The 11,664-nt window shown below is 43.5% G+C and overlaps 1 protein-coding gene across 9 annotated transcripts in view; it reads right to left on the bottom strand.

Annotated features, from left to right (window-relative positions):
* The window catches only part of MFSD1 (major facilitator superfamily domain containing 1), a 52,502-nt gene extending 40,838 nt beyond the window's left edge, over positions 1 to 11,664 (bottom strand). For 7 of the 9 annotated variants that reach the window (XR_005107187.1, XR_005107188.1, XR_005107186.1 and 4 more), the window contains exons 1-15: positions 11,258 to 11,435; positions 11,129 to 11,181; positions 10,369 to 10,481; positions 9,954 to 9,996; positions 9,353 to 9,420; positions 8,415 to 8,523; positions 7,183 to 7,285; positions 6,125 to 6,223; positions 5,155 to 5,266; positions 4,120 to 4,176; positions 3,263 to 3,419; positions 1,851 to 1,948; positions 1,418 to 1,530; positions 892 to 939; positions 92 to 152 (exon numbers count right to left, since the gene is read on the bottom strand). Coding sequence is in view for 5 of the 9 variants with exons in the window: in XM_037406380.1 (XP_037262277.1) it covers positions 92 to 152; positions 892 to 939; positions 1,418 to 1,530; positions 1,851 to 1,948; positions 3,263 to 3,419; positions 4,120 to 4,176; positions 5,155 to 5,266; positions 6,125 to 6,223; positions 7,183 to 7,285; positions 8,415 to 8,523; positions 9,353 to 9,420; positions 9,954 to 9,996; positions 10,369 to 10,481; positions 11,129 to 11,181; positions 11,258 to 11,414 (1,391 nt within the window). In the remaining 4 variants the exon portion in view is untranslated. Of the gene's footprint in view, positions 1 to 87; positions 153 to 891; positions 940 to 1,417; positions 1,531 to 1,850; positions 1,949 to 3,262; positions 3,420 to 4,119; positions 4,177 to 5,154; positions 5,267 to 6,124; positions 6,224 to 7,182; positions 7,286 to 8,414; positions 8,524 to 9,352; positions 9,421 to 9,953; positions 9,997 to 10,368; positions 10,482 to 11,128; positions 11,182 to 11,257; positions 11,436 to 11,641 lie in introns of those variants that run through there. The other 2 variants (XM_037406382.1, XM_037406384.1) reach the window with 2 other exon arrangements.

The raw sequence follows: 11,664 nt of genomic DNA on the forward strand, positions 1-11,664 counted from the left end.
CCGGTGGGGGGTGGGGGTGTCTGTAAATACTGGGGGCTGGATTGAGGACCCTGGGGGGCCGCAGTTTGAAGGACCCCTGCTTTATACTTACTCAGTTTCAGCTGCTTTCTGCAGTTTTTCACGTTTCTTTGCAGACCAGTTGAGATCACCACCTGCAACAGAAATAATAATATATTTTCAAGCTTTTAAAACTGGTCTTTTTGTATCATATCTTTGATACCATACCTCACTACAGAAGTTCTCAGAGCACTTGACAAAAGTAGTCAGCAGAGTAATTTTACAAAAGTAAAAACTAAGGTAAAGAGCAGCATGTTCATAATCATCTGAACAAGCAAAGTCAGGACACAAACTAAGCTCTCACGCTTGACCCCGTTTTCTGTTGAGTAGCAATGAAGTTTCTCTACAACTCGCAATACCCCATAAAACTAAAGAAAACAGAAGCAACTTTGAAAGAAACAAATTAATATCCCTTCCAGATCTTTCACTAGTTCACTGCTTCAAAAAGAACAGCTGAGAAGGAACACTGCTATCTGAGGGAAAGTCTACAGAATTAACTTTTTTGTATTTGCAGATACATATACAGCCAAGTTTGATACACAGTTTAGAAAGAGCTGCAGAATATCCTACATATTTGTTCAAGTCAGGGGGATAGGTACCGCTGCCCTGCTGATGAGACTTAACATCACAGCAAGGTTCAGGGAATTACACACTACAGCACCTAGGAAGACGATGCTACAAGGACTGGCCTCATCAAGAGATGCTCCTGGTACCAAAGCCATGAGCTATAGCACCTGACACAGGACCATACAATACCACCTGTAAGCAGTTCAGCTTGATAACTTCCAAGAATTATGATAAAAACAAGTATCAAGAGAAGCTGAAAACACTTACCTGTGAGGTGATTCACAAAATACAGCATGACTACAGCTATTAGTGACACTAAAAAAAAAAAAAAAAAGCCATTTTAGCTGACAATAAATTTACAAGGACAGAGGAACAGCTTTAACATACAACCAAGGAACAACCGAGATTTTTCATGATAATTGTAACCAATTCATGATAATTGTAATTGCTTTTGAAAATTCCACTATGCTGATAAGTAGCACAGTAACTCAGAAAAGGTTATTTTAGTTTTAGCTCTATTAACAGCCCTCATAAACATAGCCTTTAAGAGTATCATTCACCTACCCTTGTACTCACTCTTCATTTTGTTCAAAACACTGAAACTACTTACACAAAATCACTTCAAGAAAACCACAAAACTCTTCACTAGGTCTGAGCTACTTTCAACATTGCCCAGTTGAAACCTCTAACTGTAAGAAAGGAGTTACCACTGTTTTACAGGGAAGAGTAAGAAAAAAGCCTAAGAAAGCTTCCTGAATGTACAGAATCCATTTTCCATGTTTTTAATACTTACAGCAAACACAAGCACTGAAGAAGACTTCAAGAAACAAGTAACCTCTTGTGTCCAAAATCATCCCAGCAGCTATAGCAATAATTGCCAGACCGAGATTCTGGATAGACTGCATACTAACACATTAACAAAGGATTACCACTGTGCAGAAATTTATTTTTAAAGAAAATATCATTACTGCCACTGAACAAACAATGAGATTATTAACTTCTCCCCATTTGTTACAGCATACGACAGAGTCATGACTCCACATTTTTGCAGAAGTTTCCGTGCATCTACCACACACAGACATCCCAAAACTAGACGAGACTTCCTGCTCGGCTGAACTTGGAGGAACCAGTAACCATTAACATGGCAGAACCACTTGATATTCAGTGGCTCAGTAGCATCAGGACACGGGCACTGTACAGCAGCACAGACAGATTTAAGTACTTACAAGCCATAAGCAGTTCCCAGCTGGTGTTCTGGAACCACAAAGGCCACCATGGGCCACAGGGCACAGGCAAGCAATGAGTAGGCCAATCCTAGCAAACACTAGTAAAATAAGAACAAGCAAACAGATGTTAGATGAGATGCTCTTTTGCTGTGAAGTTCTAGTAAATTTAGATACTGCTTTTCCCCTTCTCCCAAAAGAGGAAAAAAGAGCTAAAGCAGCACTTTTTGCAATAGCGTCCAAAATAAATATTCACGTTTAGGAGAGCAAACTTTTTTCCAGGAGCGACCCACAAACTAAACCCTACCTAATTAAGAGCCTCACTAGGATAACTCAGAGGAAAAGATCAATGCTGCAACTCACTAGAAAAATATCTGAAAAAAAGAACCCTATTTTTAAACCACAATACACTGGAGAAAATCGTATTTAATTTAGAGTAGATACAAGGAAGAAATTATTTCCTGTGAGGGTGAAGGTACTGGCCCAGGCTGCCCAGAGCAGCTGTGGGTGCCCCGTCCCTGGCAGGGCTCAAGGCCAGGCTGGACGGGGCTCTGGGCAACCTGGGCTGGGGGGAGGTGGCCCTGCCCGGGGCAGGGGGCTGGAGCTAGGTGGGCTTTAAGGGCCCTTCCAAACCAAACAATTTAGGAAAAATTCTATGAAAAAAAATTTAAGGTTTACAAACCTTAACTCAAAAGCAATTTCTCAGGGAATCTGCCCCAGGAAATCAGTAATGAAGACTCTTACTGAGGTTTACCACTATCCAATACAGCACGTTAGAGACAGTTTAAGTAATAAGCTTCAGCACTACACCAAAAGAACAAGTTTTAGGAAAGAAGCAAGCACTTAGCACAGTAATCTAGTAACAGCTAGTGTAAGGGGTGTCCATGAAGCACAACAGCAGACCTCTGCAACACAGCACCACTGAACCACGGACGCTGTGACAAACTGAGCATTTTCTGAAGGGACTAGTAATTGCCACTCCATACAGCCCTTCGGTCTAACCCCAGCCTTCCCAAGAAGCTGAACACCCTTTTGCACTAAACTATCGAATTACTGCTACAGACAGCAGCAGCCAGACTTTTCCACCTCAAAACACATAAGAAGAACTACTGCCTTCCTCCACAAAATACCAAAACCTGAAATGTTGCCTTCATGTTAGTTTTTATGACTTCGTAACTCTTCCTGAGTTAGTTCATGTTAGTTTTGCCTGTCTTAAGCATTCTTTGCTTTTTCACCACTTTAGTTTTAAACTCAGTTTCACATAGTATATCCTTCTTAAAGTCAGGGATATCAAAGTAGGTTTTGAGGACTACCTGAATAGTCAGAAAACAGTGGCAACTTACGCAGAATAGTTCAGCATCAACTCCATTTCTTATTTTATCATATTTAGCTATAAGTCTCAGAGAACTAGTTACCATTGCTATCCAGGGGTTCCAGAAGGTAAAAGCCAACATAATATGAGAGGCAAGTGTAGTCACTACAGCACATAGAACCCAGATGATATTCTTTCCAAGTTTATCCACCAGGAGTCCAAAGACTGGGGACATGGGTGCTGATATGATATACACAATACTACAAAACAATAAAAATAAAGAGAACTGAACACTATCTAGCCATGGATAATTTTAGGTATTACACAATACAAGTGTCTGCAGATTAAAAAAAAAAAAAACAACAAGAAACACACCAAACAAAACCATATTCCCTTGTTACCTGTGAGGCTGTAAGAAAAAACACACACAAACACACACCATTCCCCCACCCTGAATAACAGACTCCAGAACTCAAAGTTCCCAAAAGGTCTGAGGACATGAAAATACTCAACATCCCAGGGAACAGTGACATAGTCAGAGCTCAGAAATCATATACTAGCAAGCATTTTCTTGTTGGGGTTTTAATTGTTTGGGTTTTTGCCACATCACAAATTCATCTTCAGACTAGGAAAATTGAGTCTGTTTAGTGTTGCTATTAACCTGCTTCTATCACTCCGAAGAGAATCACTGAATACCAAAATAATACCCTTCAGATAGAGTCTTTTCTTTCAGATTCCTCAATGTGAGCATCTAAGACATTTTTATTCTAAAAAAAAAAAATACCCATACCTTCCAATTATTCCTTGTGCCATGCAAAAATCTATCTACCTACTTAAATGCAAGTCACCAGCTGCAACAGTAGATCCCAAACCTCCTCCCACATGGTCAGAGCCCAAAGATACATACACCCCTGGAACATGGCAGCAGCACATTTACTTGTTAAATCAACCACAATATACCTGTTAATTGCACTTGCTTCTTGGGACGAGAATTTGAATTTCTCAATAAAGAAAACCCTAAATAAAAAGAAAAACTAGATTTAGAAAAATGCGCACTTGTAAGACATGAAGGAAAAATTAAGCTAGACAAAGTAAAGACACAAGAGTCTAGTTGACAGGAAAGCTTTAAATATAGCTATATAGCTTTGACATAAACATCCATCACAGATCCTCATTTATAATGCCTTTTAGGAGCTTATTAGCAGACCCCACAAATTTTTGTCTAAGGACTGTCCAAAGTGCATAACCAATATGTAACCCAATAACGGGACACTAGCAATGAGCATACTGTAAGAGACCAAAGTGAGAATCCACAAGCAAAGAATAGCCATCTACACTGCTGACTGTAAGGCGTCTCCAGATCATCTCCGATTTTTCCACCTCACTCAGCATAAAGCATTCACTGAGCTAAAAGGACACGTTTCTAATCATAAGCATATTCAAAACCCATTTGAGCTATTAGATCAAGTCATACAGTGCAAAAGGGAAACCTACATATGAATGCTTCAAGTTTCAACTTGACATATATATACCGAAGCCAGCACAGCAAAGAGAACTTCAGTCCAAAGTTGTAACTACATTTAAACCCCACCTCGTACTCAAGTCAATAGCTCATGAGTGTGGAAGGAATTTTACATGACAGCTGCCCACAGCTTTCCACACCAAAACTCATGCCATGCTTTAAAACTGTATCAAGTTTTAATCAGGAAACGGAACATGCATTATGCTTTTGAGTTCTGACAACTCAGCCATAAAGCAGCAGTATTCCCTACAAAGCTCAGCAGATAAGGAAACCATAAGAGTTGTGTTTATTTGTATCGCAAGAATAGCAAACAATGCCACAGAAGAACTGACAAACCACAGCACAGACTTGCTGGAAGACCAGTGGTTCTGTAGCCATCTGGGATTCTTAAGCACCAGCCGTGCCTCTCAAGTTACCAGTTAAAACACTAGCCAGACTCAGGGGGAATAGCTACAGAAGCAAGAGACACTTACTTTCCAAGTCCAATGAAAGGAAAAACTGCTGCATAGTAACAGACACAGATTACAAATATAAGCCACAAGGACAAAGAGAAGTCCTTCACGTCTGTTAGTTTAATCACTTCACCTGGAGTGGGGCAAGAGACAATATTGTTTCAGTCAGCATAAGCATATCTGATATTCATCCCCACTGAATAAACATTAAGGTGATCACAAGTCACTACTAAAGCATATATTCCCACCACTTTCTGCTCTCTTGTTGAAAGTTTACACGGTGAGAGTCAGTTAAGAACATACAAGCGCTAAATCAACAGTGCCAAAGTCAAGAACAAATTGTCTCTCCCACATTAAGCAGGATGAACAAGTTCTCTAAAGCTTCTGAAAGTCTTCTGCAGCAGAATTAAATACAAACCACTTTTTCAAGGAAATGTTTAATCAACTAGCAAAATTCATGTCTGAAGCCTCCTGTTACATGCTCTTACTTGGATGTCAAATTTAGTTAATTTTTAATTGGCCTAAATTCTCCCACAAGGAAAACTCAAACCACATACACTGAAGGAGACGAGATGCACATTTCGCCAGACCTATTAAAGGAAGTAAGACCAACTCCAACAAAACAAAGTACCAGTGGCAATGGCACAGGTCACAGTGGTGTGAACTGGAAGGCTCTCCACATGAAACGCAGAATGCTTTGGGTTGGAAAGGACCTTAAAGATCATCCAGTTCCAACGCTCCCACCACGGGGCACTTACAAAGCAGATGACAGTGCATCTGCCTGCAAACTGGTGTTTAAAACTGTAAAACTTCCGACTGATACAAATATGAACTAGAAATTATGATTAAAGCTGTAACTGTGAAGATGATGTTAAGCAGCAACCACTGAACTACCTACAATTCAAACCTGCACACAGTAACTGGAAAGGTCTGTTCCAGACTAAAAGAATGAAGCCCAAGGTGGGTTCAGACACAGCACCCACACACTCACCCGTTTTCCCTTGCTCTTTACAACGGAGCTTCTCTGCTCTCTTGTCCAGGTAAGCAAGGATTAGCGCACAGGTCAGTGAGAAGAGACATGTTACACCACCTGCAAGAAGGCAATGTAACATGTTTAGTTGTTGACTCAAGTAGCAATTTGGCTTTTAAGCACAACTAACATAGTGTACCTTTACATGTCTAATAAAAGCTAAGTTTAACACCAGCTTGTCTTATGTATAAGGCTCAATAGCTGTACAAGTGAAAGAATAAGGTGTGAATCACAGAACGGTTTGGGTTGGCAGGGCCCTTAAAGCCCACCTAGCTCCAGCCCCCTGCCCCGGGCAGGGCCACCTCCCCCCAGCCCAGGTTGCCCAGAGCCCCGTCCAGCCTGGCCTTGAGCCCTGCCAGGGACGGGGCACCCACAGCTGCTCTGGGCAGCCTGGGCCAGCGCCTCCCACCCCCACAGCACAGAATTTCTTCCTTGTATCTAATCTAAACCTAGCTTCTTGAAGCCTGCCACATGAGACACATCTGCCTTGAACTGGAGTACAAACATGTAGCTATGTTTATTTTATTTAAAAGATTACCTCCACTCCCACACAGCACCGCCTTATCTGTACCTCATAACAACAGGAACAAGGCCTGGGCCTCGTTACCAATATCAGGGCCTTAATACCCATGGCCTTGAAGGAAAGGAACACAGATCCAAAGGTAGCTGCAATTACACTTTTACACATCAGACAACTCCACACAAGCTTTGACATGATACCCTTCAAAAAATTTTTGCACTCTCTCCGTTACTCCAAGCAGGTTTAATGTTTCATCTCCACGAGATACAAATCTGAATCTGGCAACCATAAAAACCACACAGCATTTTATCAGACACAGTAATCATACGCTCCACATAAGACTATTAGCCATTGATACAAATACTATTTGAATTGCCCTTCCTAGTCTCAAATCCCTTGCCCTACTTTCAAGTTAGCAAGAAATCATTAACATGTACACATACTGTTCAAATTCAGAAGCCTAAAATAGCAGGTGACATCAATTCAAAATGTTACTGACCTATCATGAGAGTTAACCCAAGAGTACTGGGACCAGTATACCCCAGAAGATCTTGAACTCTTGAGTATATCCATCCCATGATATTCATGTTCACTGTGCTCCCCTAGGTAGAACAGACTCATGTGAAGAATAATGTATTTCACAATGATACGAATTCAAAAGGAACATTAGGCAGACTGCTTATTGAACAGTGTTTAAAGCAAACGGGTAAAACGCTACAGAGGAAACATAAACCACCAGCAGCAAACATGATAAAATTATTCCCTGTTGGTTTGGCCAGTGTTCGTAACAATAACATACCATCACAAACTGAAATTTTCTACAACTCTTGACAGTGTTTCAACAGAGACATTATAAGTGCCATGAAATCCACATCATACGCTGCATTGCCCCATAAACAGAGCTGAATTTAATGCCACGTGTTAAAGCTAAGAGGATTCCCACCTGACAGGCACCAGGAAGAAGCACTTTTTTTTCCCTCACCCACTTCTGCCCCTTAAAAAGGGATCCATGGCTGCAATCCCAAGGCTAACAACAGACAGTTAAATACAGTTCAGATGACATGAGGCAATTGCTAACCAGCAACAGCCTGAACCGTCAACCCCAACCCAGCTGTGAGCAGCTAACTTTCTTTTACAGAGGTAAATACCTACAGCTGCTGAAAAGGACCTCTAACAGAAGAGGCCTGTCTCTATTCTTCATTCACAGACTGGTATATTAGCATAAAACCACCTCTAGCAGCAGTTGAAGTGATTGCACCAAACCAAAAGGACACAGCTGAGGTGCAGTCACACAGTTCCCATCAGAACCAGCAAAACAAACAAAAAAAACCCAAAACTCTTACAACAACAGGTAAGGATAGGAGCTTCTGAAAGCAGTCATCCCAACTCATTTATCAGAGCCTGCACTTAGTCCCTGAGCCACAAGCTACACTCAGTTAAGCCAAGAATCAATTAGTCTGATGAACTGCAGCACTGTGACTGTCCCACACAGTAACCTACCCTAGTAACACCACCAGGTTTCTTTAGAAGCCTGACAGGTTCTAAGAAATCATATTAACCCACTTCTACCCTTTGTCTATTTACTACAAATTTAAATTAAAAGTGTTAAAAATTTTACATCCATTTTTAACTAGAACTCCCTAGGGAGCATCAGAAATGCTGTTTTCTGCTGCCAAGACAAGCCCCACACCTCAGCGCCTACAAATTAAAGCTATACAGTTTTACACTTACAATTCTGGCCATGCTTAGCTGTAATCCAAACACAAGATTTAACTCCTTGCCTTTAAACCAACTGACCGCATAGGTGTTCTGTGCCACTGCTAAGGACTCTCCACCTATTCTAAAAAAAGAAGGTAAGTAAAAAAAGAAAACATGTTAATAGCAAAGGCACAGCAACAAGGAAGTAGTCCACCAGTTGCTGGCAATACCAGGATGACAGTATTTCTGCAGAAATTTACCTGTGTAGATCTAAGCCATATGGCAAGATAACATACAAGGCAACAGAAGTCTTAAAGACAGTTCAAAAGCAGAATTGCAGAGTCTTAATTAAGAGTGTGAAAAATTAAGTAGTCTAGGAGCGATTATATTTGCCTTTGGTCATTTACAGAAATTAAATCACTGGGCAGCAGCTTCTCACTTCTCTTCTGCATTGAAGAACCATGTGGTATAGATCCTGGCCCAAATGAAACCAAAAGCAAGCATCTTACCTGGAATCAGAATTTAATGGAGTCATCTGCCCACCCCACAACACCACTGGTCAGATCTTCTAACATTTTTATTATGCTATGGCACATTCACAGCCTGCAGGTATTTCCTCTGACATTTACTCCTTTTTTTGCCCCTGTAGGAGCCCTGTTGTATTTGTTGTTGCTAAGCATTCTTTTTACTCAGGAAAGTAAGGATTAATAGAAAAGGAGGACTAGCACAGTTCTTAATCAGCTTACTGAACATCTTTATTTGGGTAGCTTCGTAACTTCTGAATTCAGTAAGACCTTCAAAGTCCTATTGCTCTTTTCTAACTTTAAGTTAGACTGGGAATGCGACTGAAGATCTTAACATGCCTCAACATCCAACAATTTGTTGTGTGTGTAAACATGGTAGCGGTTTTCTAGGACACAGGAAAACGGTCCTTACCTCAGGGAGCACATACTATACTCTTCTAGACTTACCCAAATATGAATCTGCCCACATCCATCAGCCAGAAAGTATTAAGTATTGCTCCCAAAGCAAAAATTACCTGCCAAATAAACATTTAAGGAAAAACGATGATTTTATATTTGAAATATGGAACAAACCAGAGCCATTTGGGAGCAGAAACAAAAAAGCTTTTCCCTTCCCAGATGGGCAGAAATACTTCCCACCCACTTCCTACTCGTAGCTTTTTGCCTCCCTCTGCCTTATTCATCATCCTGCTGGCTACACAATATCCAACCTGGCCCACCCTGAAAACACACTCAGAAAACACCTCTTGAGGCTCAAGTCACACTTCACTTTTACCACCACACTCTACGCAAATGCACCTACATAACAGTTTCACATCAAATTGCTATAACATTTGGTTCCTTCACATTCTTATTTCACTCATCTTTCAAGGTCCTCTACTCCCAGCTACTTCACCTGTTCCCAGTAAAATTCAGGGTTCTCCCATTTCAGTTCTCTTCAACACCTGAAATACACACTACTACACAAGAAGCCACTTGGGTTTTTTCCCCAGCCCCAGCAGAGCAGCTTTGGACAGATATCATCCTTCATCCTCTCATTTGCACTTACCTGCCCAACACAAACAAAGATACTAAATATTATAGTGCCCAACCTGTAAGAAAAATAAAATCACTTAATGCATAGCTAGAATCTTTTTTCCTATAAAGTACTATATTAGGCCTACAGCAAGGAAAGAAGGGGAGGCTGATTGCAATAAAAGGTCACTGTAATAAATGCTACAACTTGACAGCTTCCTTAAAAAAAAAAAAGTAGTACAGACCGGCACTTTTGAAGCCACTTTATTTAAGTTATAAGGGAAGGAAGGTCACTTATACCAGTGGAAATTTCTAGATCACGTGGAGAAATGAAAAAAGTGAAAAAGACTATCAGAATTTGAAAAAACTTTATATTATAAAGCCTATAATTCACACGTACTTTACATCTGCCATCTGCTGAATGTGAGTGACACTAAGGCCACACTTACCGTATTCCAAAAACTCTGTCTATCAGAAAACCTCCGAAGAAGCAAAGCACCACGTTGGGCCAGGAATACCAAGCATAGAGTGCCATGAACTGAGCTGTGTTCACCTTCATGTCCTACACAAAGAAGGGGGGAATTAAAAAATGTAATTACTCCTCACATTGTCCTGTGTGTGGGGCCGATTCGCACACAGAATGGAGGCATTTCTGTTCCTTTATTTGAGTTTGCACAAGGCAGGGAGCGAGGTGGTCACCACCACCACCACCACCTCGCCACCTCCCCCACCGGAACTACGCCAGTTGTATGGTGCAGCAAGACATCGGCCTTTGCCAGTGACGAGATACGTGCTCCCCTTAATATTTGGTGCTTTCCTATGTGTTAAGCAATTCTCTCGCTTATGTTAGTCCGTCCACACACTCAGCCTCTACTTCTCTTTGGGCCAGGGGGGTTCCTGAGTGGGTAGCTGCCTTCTCCCCGTCTCCCCGTCGGAATTACCTCCCCACTAGCTGGTGCTACCTGTGGTGACCTTCCAGTCAGCTCGTCCATCCTGTGGCGGGCTGCCCTCGCCTGAGCACAGAACTTACCGGTGCTTGACGAAGCGCTGGGCTTCAAAACCACGCACAGCACCGGTCAGCGCACCGGGCGCCTCGCCGCGCCGGAGGCCGGCGGCATTGCCAGGGCCTGGCACCGCGCGGGGCGGCAGGGCCAGGGGGGCGGCAGGCAGCGCCCCCGGCCCACCCAGCCCGGCCCGGCCGCCACTCACCCGCTGCACCTGCGTCTGCAGCGCCGCCGGGTTGTCGTAGCAGAAGTAGCTGCCTGCAAGGAGAAGGGGCCGCCTCAGCGCGCTGCCCGCCGCCCCGGCAGCCCAGCGCGCCCGCCCGCCGCCACCCACCGAAGCCCAGGAAGCACATGAGCGAGAGGACGAGCAGGCGGTGCGCCAAGCGCCGCGGGTCGCAGGCGGCGGGCAGGACGCTGGGGGCTGCCGCCGAGCCACCGCCATCTTCCTGGCGGCCGGCGGGGCCCAGCAGCGCCCGCTCCTCCTCCGCCATGGCGGCCGCGGCAGCGCAGGGCAGGACGTCATCGCGCCGCGCGCGGCCGCGCCCGGTTGCCATGGCAGCGCGCGGCTGGGCGCCGTGGCGGCGGGTCGGGCCGGGCCGGGCCCAGGGGCTCCCGGGCAGGGCCCGTGCGGGGCGCAGCGGAGCGCGCTGCCGCTAGCCGCCAGCCCAGCGAAACCAGCGATGTAGCAGCGGCAAAAGCGCCCTCAAATACCCCAGACCTTGTGTACCGCGGCATTTCAGT

Source organism: Falco rusticolus, chromosome 13 (assembly GCF_015220075.1).
Source record: "Falco rusticolus isolate bFalRus1 chromosome 13, bFalRus1.pri, whole genome shotgun sequence".
Classification (NCBI taxonomy): domain Eukaryota; kingdom Metazoa; phylum Chordata; class Aves; order Falconiformes; family Falconidae; genus Falco; species Falco rusticolus.